The 14,929-nt window shown below is 42.9% G+C and overlaps 2 protein-coding genes across 5 annotated transcripts in view; both read left to right on the top strand.

Annotated features, from left to right (window-relative positions):
* Positions 1-704: 704 nt before the first annotated feature.
* Positions 705-2,745, top strand: ddx28 (DEAD (Asp-Glu-Ala-Asp) box polypeptide 28). Its single transcript, XM_060071430.1, has one exon. It carries the CDS (start codon positions 887-889, stop codon positions 2,594-2,596), a length of 1,710 nt encoding a protein of 569 aa, XP_059927413.1. The 5' UTR covers positions 705-886; the 3' UTR covers positions 2,597-2,745.
* Positions 2,746-3,972: 1,227 nt separating this feature from the next.
* Positions 3,973-14,929, top strand: part of tln2a (talin 2a) — a 116,996-nt gene continuing 106,039 nt past the window's right edge. For 2 of the 4 annotated variants that reach the window (XM_060072241.1, XM_060072240.1), the window contains exon 1: positions 3,973-4,133. The gene's annotated coding sequence lies outside the window, so the exon portion shown is untranslated. Of the gene's footprint in view, positions 4,134-7,800; positions 8,772-14,929 lie in introns of those variants that run through there. The other 2 variants (XM_060072237.1, XM_060072238.1) reach the window with 2 other exon arrangements.

Genomic DNA, 14,929 nt, shown 5'->3' with positions numbered 1-14,929 from the left:
TTCCTTCTGTTCATGCTTGCTGTTGCATGTTCAACAGGTGATGCAGACAAACATAACGTGCGTGGGATTTTCTTGCTCAGCAGTAGGCTAAATCAATGGTTGGACTGATACATTCTGTAGGGGAACTACCCAAGATGGTTAAATGCAAACAGTGAGTGTATCTGAATGAATGAATAAATCAATCTATCAGTCGATCAAGTCTATCTATCCATCTATCTATCTATCTATCTATCTATCTATCTATCTATCTATCTATCTATCTATCTATCTATCTATCTATCTATCTATCTATCTATCTATCTATCTATCTATCTATCTATCTATCTATCTATCTATCTATCTATCTATCTATCTATCTATCTATCTATCTATCTATCTATCTATCTATCTATCTATCTATCTATCTATCTATCTACTCATGGCGTTTCAATGTTTTTGAATTATGAACATTTAATTATTCTAATGTAATAAACTTTGGGAATCATTTCGATTTTATTATTCATATAAATGTAAAGCAGAATTATTGCAAAACAAGACTGTTTACCTTGTACAACTGACCCTGTACTGAATTTCATATGATCATATCAAATATATTTACCTATTGGCTATTTCTCTCCCCCGCGTGCGCCCACACAAGCACACGCACACACCCACGCACACACTTTACGTCACACTTCTAGCGCTGGCTGTCAGATGACGTTATCATTAGTCGACGAGCAAGCATGGCGGTTGCTTGCTCTTCAAGCTGGTTATCAATAGCCACTGTAAGCGTTAATGAAACTACATTTAGGCTCGATTGAAGATTACAAAAAGACATGTCATCTTGAAGTAGGTTGCTATTTCCCTTTCAGTGCTGTGTTTGTTTCTGTCAAACAAAAAAAAAAAGATGCACTCCACGAAGGTCAGTCATGTGGCTTTGGTCGCGCACAACGCTTTACTACCGAGAAATGTTTCATTTGTCAACGCTTTGCATCGGTTTCGGGATTATGGTGGTAACGGTCCAACCCGCTTTGGTCACTCTTCGGCCCCCACAAACGAGACTGTTGTCATCCGCATACCTCAACATATGCAGAGGCGCATTGAAAACGCGAAAGAGCTTCGGGGTAAAAAAAAAATCCCCACTATCAGAGCTGGCAAGCTGCTCATCCAGAGCAAGAACACCGAACACAATCAGTCTGCGGGGTATGCATTCGGGAAGTTTGAACAGACCACCCTTTCCTCTAAAGGCTGGAAACACAACAAATCGTTTGGGGACTACTTCATCATAAACAACACTAAGAGTGTCGCTCCGTTCGTTACTGAAGGCCAGCAGGAGGAAAGCGTCAAAGAGGGAAACGCCATTGAGTTTGGTCAACTCCGCATCAACAAGGAGCTGGTGCAAACTCTAAACATGGCCAATATCACCCACCCCACGACAGTGCAACTACAGACTATCCCTAAAGTCCTGAAGGGTAATAACATTTTGTGTGCTGCAGAGACGGGTAGCGGCAAAACACTGAGTTATCTCCTGCCCATTGTACACAAACTGCAATTAGATAAATCCTCTGAGGATTACATAGAGAATACCCGTACTCTCGGATGTTTGATCGTCGTGCCTTCCAGAGAGTTGGCCGAACAAGTGGCATCGGTGTCCCGGTTCCTGTGCACCCCGTTCCACATGTTGACCAAAACTGTGGGGGGAGGGCGAGGAATCGGCCCCATCAAGACGGTTTTCAGGAAGGGCCCTGCAGATATTTTGGTGGCCACCCCGGGAGCTCTTATCAAAGCCCTGCGGAGACGGTACCTGGACCTTAGCACTTTGAGCTTCCTGGTGGTGGACGAGGCAGACACCATGTTCGACCCCAGTTTCTCCGGCATGCTGGAGAGCATCCTGCTGCAAACTAACATCGCCCGGGCCCCTTCGGAGACCAAGGGCCCCGGGAGCAAAGCCCAGCTGCTGGTGGTCGGGGCAACCTTTCCAGGGGGGGTGGCAGAGGTTCTGGCGCAGGTGACGGACCTCGGTAGCATGGTGACGGTAAAAAGCAAGAACTTACACCTGCTCATGCCCCACGTCAAGCAGACCTTCCTGAAGGTGAAGGGTTGTGACAAGCTGTTGGAGCTTCAGCAGGTTCTGAAGGAGTTGCAGCATGAGACCCGTGGAGAAGAAGTGGGTGCCGGTGTCGTGGTGTTCTGCAACAAGGCGTCCACAGTGAACTGGCTGGGCTACGCCCTGGAAGAGCTCCGGGTCAAGCACCTGCGTCTCCAGGGGGAGATGCCTTCTGCGGTCAGGACCGGGATATTCCGTTCTTTCCAGAAGGGGACCGTGGACCTCCTCATCTGCACGGACATCGCCTCACGAGGCCTGGACACCTCCCGGGTCCGGCTGGTCGTCAACTACGACTGCCCGGAGTCGCATATGGACTACATCCACCGTGCGGGGAGGGTGGGGCGGGCAGGCGGAGTGGAGGAAGGGGAAGTGCTGAGCTTTGTCACCCATCCGTGGGACGTGGAGCTGGTGCAGGCGATCGAAACCTCGGCGCGGAGGAGAAGCGCTTTGCCCGGCATGAAGTCAGCCATTTCCAAGCCCAAAGCTGTAGTGGAGGAGTCCCAGGAGTAGAGGACACTGATTTCCCTGTCCTCTTATGAGGGGGAGAGGAGTGTTTCCTACTATGTTGGTTGTGCAGTATGAAATAAAGATGATTTAAATACTAATTAATCTTAAAGATTATTTAAATAATGCAAACCATATAATAAATATAAAATAAAGTGTTTGTTTACAGAGGTTGTGATCTGTTGTGACTGGCGACATGTAATTGCCACCCTTGTCTTATCTTTGCAATATTGCAGGTAATGAGGTATGGGGGGTGGCTGGTTCACGCATTGGCCTAAATGAGTGTTTGCTGATGCAAATGATAATTTAAATTAGGTAGAAAAAACAAAATTTGCAAATGGAAAAAATCAGTTTTTGTATTCAGTTTCTGTTCACTTAACTTGCAATGCATTGTATCTATTCATGGAGCGACTTTAAAGACAAGATTCGATACATAAAGATGAGAATAAACATGTTTATTCAGAAAACTTTCTGAATCAAACTAGCAAAATGTGGCATTCACTCCCATGTCTCATTTGGTAAGACGACATCATGTTGTGTCCTTCTGTTACACAAAATATTAGTCCAAAATACAGTCAAATTCGATAAACGGTCTAAAATAAATAGATTTAAGAATTAAATGAGATGAACAACCTGTAATACATAGCCTTAACCACAAGGTGTAAGCACTTGACTTATATGAGCACTGAATTGATCACAATACAGATTGAAAAAAAATAGAAATGTGAAAGAATTATACCTGCATTTAAATGGGTAATTTGTAAGAATTTCTGGGGGGAATTAAGTAAGGAAAAGATAATAGCAATTATTCCTTAAATCCCTTGGTTTGGCACATGGAGAAAAAAAATGAAAAAGCCAATAGACATGATTTCATAGATGTATATTTGTATATTTAATCAAACATTTTGTGCTAAAATACAAAGAAACCATTTATTTGAAAAAAATATATTTGACGCATATATTTTTTGTGGACTACAGTAACCTACACAGACCTAAAGAGGCCATGTGGATTTCCTCACCTGCCGGCCGCCCTCAGCACGACTAACAGCGGGTATTTGCAAAGTTCTGAGCAAATATTTGAACAGCTGCTGGCATTTGTGTGCGTTTTTCCCCTTTTTCCAAGACAAGGTAGCCTGGGGCAAACCCGTAGATCACACCAGGCACCACATTCGATGAGACTATATTTTTATTAATATTATTTATAAAAAATAGTTATCAGGCTACAAATAAAAAAACGGCCACTATATAAACACTGCATGATCACCACTTGTAGTTCTTAAAGTACACCACCATACGTATAGTGCTGACCGTGGGAGGTAAGTGGACTACAAACGGGCCGATAATTATGACGCATTTCCTCCTTTACAACCACACCTCCTCCCCGTTCGCAGCACACTTCAACACCGCCTCTAGTACTCACTACTTGGCCGCTTGGAAATCTCCCCAACGAGGAGGATATTTTACTCCTGAGAAGCAGGGCTGCTGGCTATTGGCCATCTTCTAAAGGCTTGCCGTTTGCGATGAAACAGTAGAGGATCTCAAGGTAGGAACGCATGTTTTCAAACCGGCTCTTTCTCCCCTTTTACCCATTGAACCCGGCTGCAGGCATGCACGGTCCAGGGAAAAGCTTGAGGATAAAGCGGTCATGTTGTGTGAGCGCAGTGTGCGTCCAAGGCGACTTGATGGACCTGGTGTGAGTGAGTGAGTGTGTGGTAGTGAGTGGGCACTGGGCACCATTGCAGCTCAGGGGCTTCCATTGGGAATTTGTGGTCGTTCCTAACTCATTGGCAGTTTCTGAGGTTGTAATTAGTCGAACTTGAAAATGAACAATTTGGAACAATTTGGACGACTTTTGAATGTACATGTTCACATTGCTGTTTGTCTGGGTTGTCTGGCTAGGACTACAAGGTTTTGGTGTTGCTTACAGTTGAATCTATCTGAATAAAAAACACTGCTTTCCACCCGCTATTTTAAGACTGAAGGCTGTTTATTCGAGATGTTGAACAGGCTTTAAAACACCGTTTAGTATTGTTGGCGTATCCGATTTTTTTAATATTAATGTAACGGTAGCAGTACATTTCTGCAATACATTCTGATGGAACATGCCTTTGGATTTATCTTATTCATACTACCATATTAAAATCCCACTCAGATGGTCGTGAAGAATGACAAACACTTTAATCGAATCTAATGGATGTTAAATTGGTATTGAAACGTTAAAAGGACAGTGAGTGAGGTCGTAATGCGTCCTGTGGATCTCTGTTTTGGCAGCAGTTTTCCACGGCTGATTGCACGTATTAGTCATTTACTGGCTCACATCACATGAAGGCATATCACTGTCCGAAACATGATGAACACAAGCTACATACTAACACGCTGCGCTATAATAAGTCTAACCCTGTTGTACTTTGCCATTATGAATTGTAACGTTAGCTGCCCAGCGCCTGGCCGCCACACCCCTTTCTATATAAACGATGTGTCGATATTCCCTTTATACCTGTCTAATAGCAGGTTACTCTCCTTCTTTCTATGCCATGATTAACCATATCAGTTGTTGCCCAGGTGAGGTTTTGGATTATTAAATTAATAAATGTTGACTTATCGTATGCTTTGACAAAGGGACTGCTTCCTAAACAATAAGGGGATCCATAATTAATATTAATTACTAAAATGCAATGCAGTTATTTGGCAGTATGGTTTGCATGTTTGGCCTGGGACTTTAGGGGAAAAGTCACAGTTAGGAGACAGTCAACAAGACTTTCAAAGTTATTTGAGACAGATTCACCATGGAGCAGAAGATGCCTGGCGTGTTTGCTGTGCAGGAAGACTTTCTTTGGCAGTTTAATGGGTAAAAGTATATATCAGGCAGGAGGGGCCCCTGGTTTCCTATCATAGGACGGCTCTGAGGAAGTCACAGGACCCACTGGGATACAATTTCTGACTCTGTGGTCATCTGGCAAGGCAAGGTTTACCAGCTAACCCCACTCGCCCCTCATTTACTGGTGACATAATGCTGTTCACCTCGTCCGTATAACGTCATTGCATATTTCCTGTATTGCACAAACATTTTCTGGAAATGTGGGACCCCCACTCAACTGCAAGGTGATTGGACTACACTTAAACACAATCTGCGGCTTTTGCTTCTGGTGAAGGCTGTCATCTCGCAAGGCTTTCACAGTTAAGCATCCATAATGACCTATGAGAAAATATGCAGCTGGTGGCTTGGCATTGATTCTGTTGTGTGAGGATAAAGTTGTTGTGTGTTGTGTTTTTTAGTGGTTTAGTTGCCAGATTGAGCAGAGTTGATATCCGATGTTTGAAAGAAAAACAACTAGGTTTTATTTCAAGCCCTTTTCAAAATTGTTCCTTTACATGTGCATTATTTTAAAATAATAAATCTTGTTTTCATAAAATCAACAAAAGGACTTTAGGTCTATCTAAGATACATAATGTTTTGGTTCACACAGGCAGATAGTGTCACGATGGATCCACTGCAGAATTTGGTACCGTCAATTTGAATCCTGTTGAACCCCATTATTTTGCAGGGCTGGTGTGTCCCCTGATATTGTCAGGGCTGCTGGAATACCAAACCCTCCTGCTTGCTCAGAGCATCAGAGGGACAGCATTTGCTCATGTATCGCTCAGTGACCGTGCCCCCTGCAAGGTCCATGGCCTCCTGCTGGGTTGGAGTTAATCACTGCGAGTTTACTGTTGGCTCTGCTAAGTCATTAGCTAGCTTGTTGTTTACAATGGTGGTGACCGCTGTCAGCACAAGACAAGTAACCAGTATCTGACTTCATTCAATGTGAATCCTAGGATCTGTTACAAAATGTTTTTCCTAAATCTTGAATTATCTTCATATTTATGGTAATTCACAATATCTTAGAGGAGGCAAGTAGAAGCAGTTAGTGGTCTTGTAGGAGGAAAGGATCAGTGGGAATTCAGGCAGCTGATCTGCTTCAGGGACATTTGGGGAGGCGTAGACTGTTGATTATCTGTTGTGTCCAAAGCAATTCATGATTCCTGGCCAATTTAAGCTGCCTCTTAACTAAATAACAGAACCCATCTCTAAATACATACTTTTGAAATGTACACCTTATGGGAACTGTCAAGTATGGGAACCGGGACCTAGGGCAAAGCGTGGCATTCTGGGATGGCTGGCTTTGCTGTTACGAAAAAGGTTGAAACTTCCCCCAGAGACATGAGGAGTCATGATGATCACACCACAACAGTGTATGGGAGTATCAGAGTCAGGGTTTAAAATTCCTATCCATGCGTTGCCCACGTGAAAACATTAGATAGCCAATGGGAACTTTTTTATAATTAATTTTCCTGCTCTTTCCATTTAATTGGACCGACGTTTGAGTGAGGTACAGAAATAGGGCAGGAAAATACCAAACTTCGACAGAACATTGGCAGATTCAATACATTTCCTACTCTAATCAGTAATTGCATCTTCACCCTAAAACTGTCTTGATTTGATGTAATTTAGTTGACCAATGCCTCAAGGCATTGCGTTAATGTTCACTTTTACAACCCTGTGGGTGTTTATGGTGCTACTCGGGAGGCGGAGCCAATGCAGATGTGTTCATCCCCCATACGTTTGCGAGGCGTTAAAACACAGCCAGCTATACTGCAACACTCAAAACGGCTACATTCTCCAGCAACATTGTCAAAATAAATAACCGCAGCCTTTAGTGTGTAGTATATTCCGGGACCTAGGGGGACAGGGACGGGAGGGGGGACACTGCTGTTTGCAGTTAATGCAAATGTTGCTCAGATTTACTAGCTTGAGTGAATGTGAGGAAAACAGGCCAGTGATTATCGTCAATATCACAGAATGTCACACTGAACTTTGACATGTTTGTGTGTGTGTGTCTGTCTCTGTGTGTTGAACCAATCCCTCCTTCTCTGTCCCGCCCACATTTCTCACATAAGGGAGTTATAATTAGCAATGGGCCGCATGCAGCATTTTAACTATCACAATTGTAGGCTACGGCTAAGCTTGACAGACACACCAACTGATAAAGTACTACACACCGGGGTACAACAAGGCTATCAAGGAAACAATTAGATATGTTGTTTGTACTAGTGAAGATGAAAGTCAAGGGTGTGATAACAGTGTGCCACTACATGATCTCCTTTGTTAGCTTCTATTGCATTAGTATGCTAGAATGGCAATATTTATTGAGCATTGATTTCATTTTTGTTGTGATGTAGCCGATAGCCACTAGTTAGATTTTGTAAAGTAATGCGTTCCTCCTCTTTGGATTTTTTATTTTCCTCCGCATTGCCAAAAAAAGATTCAGTTATCTTGGCTGATGCTAAGAATGTGTTGAAAAATGCGACAAAGAAAGGCAAAATGTTGGTGCAAAGGTTTGTATTGAAATATTGGTTTGTCATATTCCTTGATCATTTGTATATTGCAGGGTGGAATTTGTCTGATCTCGTCTTGGCATCTTTTAAAACTTTTCATTCTTAACTATTATCCATTGCCAGCTCCTGTTGCTAAGCAGCAATTCCCATGAAAGTTTGAAGGCATATCTGACTCTAGCACTATGAATGATTTCTTCATGCACATAATACCAGCTGAAGTGGTAGAAATGTCAGGTCCTGTGTGATTTGGGTGACTTCGACTTCATAACTTTAACTGGAGATTTGTTGCTGTGGTGCTAAAAATACATTCTGTGAGATATTGAATTGTTTTGGGTCACAGAACATGGGCATATCGACAACAATTTTACTGCCTCGGGGTCTGTCATTACTGAGTATAGCCCTCCAAATTGGCCTGGTTTGGTGTAATTATGTCATGTTTACCTTTACCCACCTGCCCGTCATGGCATTCTGGGACACCTTTTTGTGTCATCTGGATATCTTTCTGGCTGCCAATTTCCCCCTGTCTCGGGCTCAGTCCATGCACCCACGGCCCCTTGGTTCAACGAAGGGGACAATTCAGTCAAGTTTAACAAGGCAGAATAACAAACTGGTTGCTTCGAGTTTGTATGGGCCTTGTTTATGTTGGCCAACGTATTGTATTGATTTCCCCAGCGATGTCTGTCATTGTGGATGTCAACTGGCTATAATGATTAAAATCGTTTTGTTGTTTGTTTTGTTATTGTTGCCAGATGAAGACAAGATCCAGAATATAATTGGGTTTAATCTAGGCCGTCCTTAACAAACTGTAAGTATACAAATCTGAGTTCTTTGGTTGCTGTTGTTTACTTATTTCTCAGTGTCTGCTAAATATTGTATCCGGCTGTGGTACTGAAATTTAGAGAGAGTGCTGTTGCTTTGAACTGGATGAAAAGAGCCATATAGTATTTTCCTGACCCTCTAACAATCTCTTCTCTCTGAATTACCTTGATCTTCTTATCAAACAAATTATTTGACATTACAACAATTCATCAACATTACAATTTGTATCGCTCGTCAAAATAAGGACAATTGTACATGGAGGAAATATATCTGTTCTTGAAGATCACCTGTGATATCTTTGGTGTAAGGAAAACTCGTGGTAATTCAGAGAGCAGATATGGACGCTTGGGAAAGCAACTTGGAGTGTGGTCCTGTTTGGCTTTCATTGAAAGTTAAAGAAGTCCCTCTCCTTGCGCCTCCTTACCACCCTGCACCTCCCTTTATGGCCTGGAGTTTGGGTTCTCGCTTGTCCCATCGTAAAAAGGCCCGACAAGGACCGTACGTTTGACGGACAGGAAGAAATCTCACCAGCAACGCCACATGCTAACTGTCAAAGCTAATATGCATCTTGTTTCCAAAGCACTTGTGTAATTCTTCATACCAGTCTCACTTTGTCCTTGGTTTCTTCTTAAACAAAGACCCGACGGCGTTCTGTAAATAGAACCCCAACCGTATTCTGTGTGAGTGTATAATGGTGGCATAGTCTTCTGTCTTAAGTGTCATCCTTCTTCTGAGGCTCGGCATACGTGTCTTCAAACATCTATGGGGTGCGTGTGTGTTCTCACCGGGTCAGGCCTGTGCTGCGGGACTAGAGCTATATAAGGGAAAGCATTCTTTGTTTATTAGTGAAGGGAGAGTGCATGGGAATGCAGCCAGACCTCTCAGCTTGGCAAATAGGATTTGAGCACAGCTTAAACAGTGCATTCTGCTCTTTATTGCTATAAACATTACTGCAACACCCTGTCTCTGTCACTGTCCGTCTATGTCACTCTTTCTGTCTCTCTCTCTTTCTCTGTCTCTGTCCGTCTCTTTCCCTGTCCTCTCAGAAGCATTATGTGAGCGAGGCTGCTGTACAACTTGCGGAAGAGACCAACCTTAATTGAATCATTTTAAAATAGCCTTTTATTTGAGGGCCGGCTAATGCGAAGTGGGTTAGAAGTGGTCCACAGCGCAGCTCCATTGACATTCAGAGATCTGGGCAGTTGCTGTCCACCAAAGCCTTAAGCATTTGAGTGATGCGAGCCACCTGCTGCAGCCCAGGGGCTAGCTTTGTAATGTCTACAGTATGTAGCAACTTGCTACCACTAAGCTAAGCTTTACTTGCCTTGTTTGCAACGATGCCATTTTACCCAGTATGACTTGATGGATAAAAATTGTGAGGGAGTTTGGTAATTTGAACCTTTTCTTTATTCACTTTAAAATGTATCTTAAAAATATATCTTCATTTAAATTAGTTGACAGACACAATATGGCAATATTGTCTGGCATACCGTTTGTTAATGAATTTGTTTTATATTGGAAGGTGGAATCTGCAATGGTGTTTTGATTCGCGATATACCTTGTTTTTTAGGCCCAACGTTCAAATGAAAACTTTGCTATTATTTGGTTCTAGTGTCACTTGTCGTTTTTGTAAAACATCATCTGCCTTTGTCAGGGCTTATCATCTCGAAAATGCATACAACTGTATTCATTGGCTTCCATACGCTCTTCTCAATGGCATCTTTGTCAAAGGCTCCGCTTTACTCTCGACCTCACCAATAGCCGAAGCTTTAAGCCTCAAAGCTTTAAAGGTATTATCTTACTCAGCCACCGTTTCAAATCGTCTGTTTAACAGTACCTGACCCACAGTTTGTAATTGAGATTATCCGACGCCCGTATTGAGCGTGTTCCTCCTCCTAATTGGAGGGCTACTGGCCCGCTGGTCTTCAGAGCGCTACATTTGGCGCACAGCCTCATTTGCAGTGCTTTGCCCACAGGGCGCTTGTTCCCAGATTGGCAGCGGGACAAACTCTGCATTGTCCTTCTCCTTTGCTTAAGATGTTCTCAGTGCATGTGGCCTTCTGGGCTGTGGAGGAGGAAGAATGGTGGCCTTGTCTTGACGCGGGTCACTTATCTCCAAGCTGAGAACCTCCTTAGGGAGCTCTCGTGGAAGCGCCCCCCCCCCCTCCCAACCACCCCTCTGACATCACCCCTAACGGATGTGGTTCACTCATGTTGACGATACAGTAGAGCAATCGGGTCTGAATGAGATGCCACTCGATTCACAGCAGGCGGGGAATCGGTTGCATGCTGTGTTTATGCATGTCAACAATCTTTGTATTTTGCTGACTGTCAGATGTGATGGAACCACAGGTGGCAAATGTGAAGTTCAATATTTATTACATTCATCTTGTTGTGAATGGATTTTCAACTATGTGCTCTGTGCCATTTTGTCCATTGTCTGGTGTACCCAAAATGGGTCTAAAGCATAGAACTTGAATTGGGAAGTCAAGAACAGTTGCAACTCTACTATGCTTAGACTCCAATGCTTTCTCATGCAAACATGCTGGAGTCGAGGGCCATTTAAATAAAATGCTGCTCTGGAGCCATGCAGCCATCCATCACCTCCCTGGGAGCAGGAGGAAGGCATCTCTTCACTTGGTGGTCACGGGGGGCTGGAGCCAAGTCTCGTTGACGGGCAAGGAGATGGTGTGGATGGAATGCTGGTGCACCGCAAGGTCACACACATAGTTATAAAGACACACATACGTAGACCCATGTAAACACACACACACACACACACACACACACACACACACACACACACACACACACACACACACACACACACACACACACACACACACACACACACACACACACACACACACACACACACAGAGAGAGATAGTTACTCTAGGCCCTAGGGAGCCTAAAAAGCATTTCTCCAGACAGAGTAAGGAGGATGATTAGTATCAGGATAAGGAGGAAGCCCATGTGAACATTGGAAGAACATACTAACTGAGCCGGGCAGGCGGGACAATGACAGCGGCTCAAACCCCGGGCTCTGGAACAGAACTATACCTAAGGTAGAAAAAGGCTGGCCACAACCGCTCACTTCCCAGTGTTAACTGCTTTAGGGAAGGGCAAATAAGTGAACAGGGTGGATGCTGCAGAGGAGGCTTGTGTTTGGGGATGACTTGCATTCCACAGCTTGGAAAGACCCTACACGGCTGTGTGCAGCAGGCCTGTGTTTACCTCAAACAGGACCTCTCTCTGTCTCTAACTAGTCCTGCCAGTAGTTTGGGGGAGGAGGATGTGTCGCATCGTGGTGAACGATTTTGACAATTTTAGTGCTGAAAATATAAATGATCCAAACAATTCGAGTCCACCATGTCGATTTATTGTTCGTTTTATTATTTGCTATATTTTAATGAAAAATGTGCAACCTTTTGGATGACTTGAAACTAAAAGGGCTTCCTGGAAGGCTTGCATGGCATTGCAGTGAGCAAATGCTCTGAAGGCCTCCCTCCAGTCTAATGAGGCCTTTACACTGCACACGGTTAATTCACAGCGACGTCCCCCGTCTGTCTTCCCTGCCCCTGTGTTATGGGTTGTTTGTTGAAAGATAATCCCTTCTGAAGTCTGTCTCAAGTCTGGGCAAAAACCAAACCAATGCCTCTGTGCTCTGTATCCTTTATTCTCCCCAACCGAGGTCTCGCTCGTAGCTCAGACTACCAATTTAGGAGAACTGATCATGGACTTCTAACAGACATTATCCTTCTTACTTTGATGATTATAATTTTGGATTTAAATATATATATATTTTAAGATATGGAAAATTTCATGAAGTATAACAACTACAGTTGGCAATGAATAAACGTGGAAATAAAACTGCTTCAGTGAATCTGATCATGACTATGCTGTCTTCCCCATCGTCCTAAGATTTAGGTCCATGCTGAGCTCGTAAAGCATTCTAAACACTGCATCCCCCCTAGTCTATAAAACAGTTGGAGCTATTAAATGCCTTTTTGAAAGAGTCCCGGCAGATTTACCCTAAATAGAAACTGTGTTAGAAGACGCATATGAGGACATTCAATTGTTGTATTTTTATTGTTTTAAACAGAAAGGATTCATGCTTGAGGTTTGATGTTGAATAGGTGTTTATAAAATATAGGAGCGCGACTATGGCATGGCATTTTTATTGGGAATATGTTTACCAGGTATGGTTTGCTGTCAAAACAAGGATCACAGTAAGAAAACTTAAGTCCTAGATGAGGAGTGAGCTGAATTTCAAGTGGGTCAGTACAGAACCAACTTTTGCCTTGAAAGAAAATTACAATCATAGAAGGCGGGCAGGGCCGAGTAGCACCATGCTGTCAGGATTTGTGTTTCTTTGATTTAAAAGGAACATTTGCTTAACAATATCCACAGCCCGCTTTCCCCTACTGTTAAATGTCAGATGAAAACCTAACTCTCTGTCTTCATAACGTCCTCTGAAACCATCTGCATTCGGCAGAGCACAGCCAAGCTGATGGAAAACTGACATTACATGCTGTTATCCCAGTTATGTTATATTTTAAGTGCATTAGATATCTTGGACCATGACAAAAGAGAGGCTGGGGCCACATGAGGCCTTATGGCCCCACTGCCTCAATATTGGGTGCCACATAATTGTATAAAATATGAAACATTTCAAATAATCAAATTCCAAAGATTTGGTAAATTTGTAAACGAGGCTACATAATTGTTACTGCCAACTTTTATTGCAAACAATTACATCAAGGTTAATTTGGTTCCTTGATTTAGGCGTTGTTGCAATACTGTTTTGAAGTGGGCAGCCCTTGCTAGTACCTCACACATTATAGGGGAATGCTTGGCATAAGGTAGTTTGGGAACTTGTGTTCTAGTATTTCCTTTAGAACACATTATGATACCTTCAGCCATGTGTTCCTCCGCCTGTCGCTCATCTCACCGAAATTGACAGTGCAGATTCGTCTTAATGCTGCTCTCTGTGTCTTTCAACAAATGCTCTTTAGCGAGATACAGCCTGCAGTACTAATGGCGATTGGCAACAGCCGCACAGCACCTGGCCTGATTAAAATGTATGTCAATCCATATAGCTGTTGACTGAAATAGGTTTTGGAGCAGCTAAAGCTTGCAGACGGTTAAACGCCTGCGGCAGATTTCCACCCAGAGACTAGCGGATTATAGGCAGTCGTGCTCCAATATCTACAGCCGCGATAGAAACCAGATTAGATGAGATCAGATTCATGATCACACAAGGAAGGAGTGGCAGATTGGCAGCATGTTGCTCTGACATGTGACAGAAAAGCCGCATCCAGGCTGTACTTTAAAAGAGGCAATGAGTCACTACTTGTTGCCTAATATATGCAGAAAGTACAGCCTATAGAAGTTGACAAATATGCTACCGGATATTTATTCTGATGGATTGATAAGGTGGTATCTTATCTATGCAAGGATGATGGTTGTGGAAAGAGAAAGTTATTTTATTTTGCTCAGCTGTTTGCTGATGTATAATAGCTTTGTGTTGGTGCATTCAACTGTGTCCATTCAGGAGGTAAGAAAAGAAAAAGGCAATTTCTATTAACTATATACATTATTATAGGTCAACTTCAGTATTGCATGGTCACATTGTGTTACTTGGCTTATAAGGTACAGTCGAAGGACATCCACATAGTAACCATATTTTAGTTTTTTGTTTAGTTGAAAAAACATGTTTTTTATTGCTTGTTGTTAGTGTTTCAGATACCGTTTTCTAGATTTTACAAGAGCTTGGGGAAACATTAAAATTCATGGAACTGTGTTCAAGGTTCCCTGGTTTAGAACGCAATCATCAATGCATAAAATAGGCTAAAATACAGCACGCTAAATCCCTTGGTTAGAAGTTATACAAAAAAAAATGTAAAAAAAAATATATATATCATTTGCCCAGAGAACCCTGGAGCCCCATATCCTCGCCACTTGCATACTGCTGCCTTTCTATGGCCCCAAAGAGCTCTTCAGCAGGACAATGTTGATTTCAGGTACATTCTCACCATACCCAGGCAAGTGTGGGGGCTGGATAGTCTTTGACTGAAAGGCACTGTGTTGGATCCCTAATGTTCACAGGCTATCTGTAGTTGCATCCTTTAGCTGCCTAGC

This window comes from Gadus macrocephalus, chromosome 14, assembly GCF_031168955.1.
Source record: "Gadus macrocephalus chromosome 14, ASM3116895v1".
Taxonomy (NCBI): Eukaryota; Metazoa; Chordata; class Actinopteri; order Gadiformes; family Gadidae; genus Gadus; species Gadus macrocephalus.
This window is presented reverse-complemented; position numbering and strand designations above follow the sequence as displayed.

What these genes read in the sequence shown, in the direction of transcription:
- ddx28 (XM_060071430.1), top strand. Translation starts at nt 887, where the DNA reads ATGCACTCCACGAAGGTCAGTCATGTGGCTTTGGTCGCGCACAACGCT.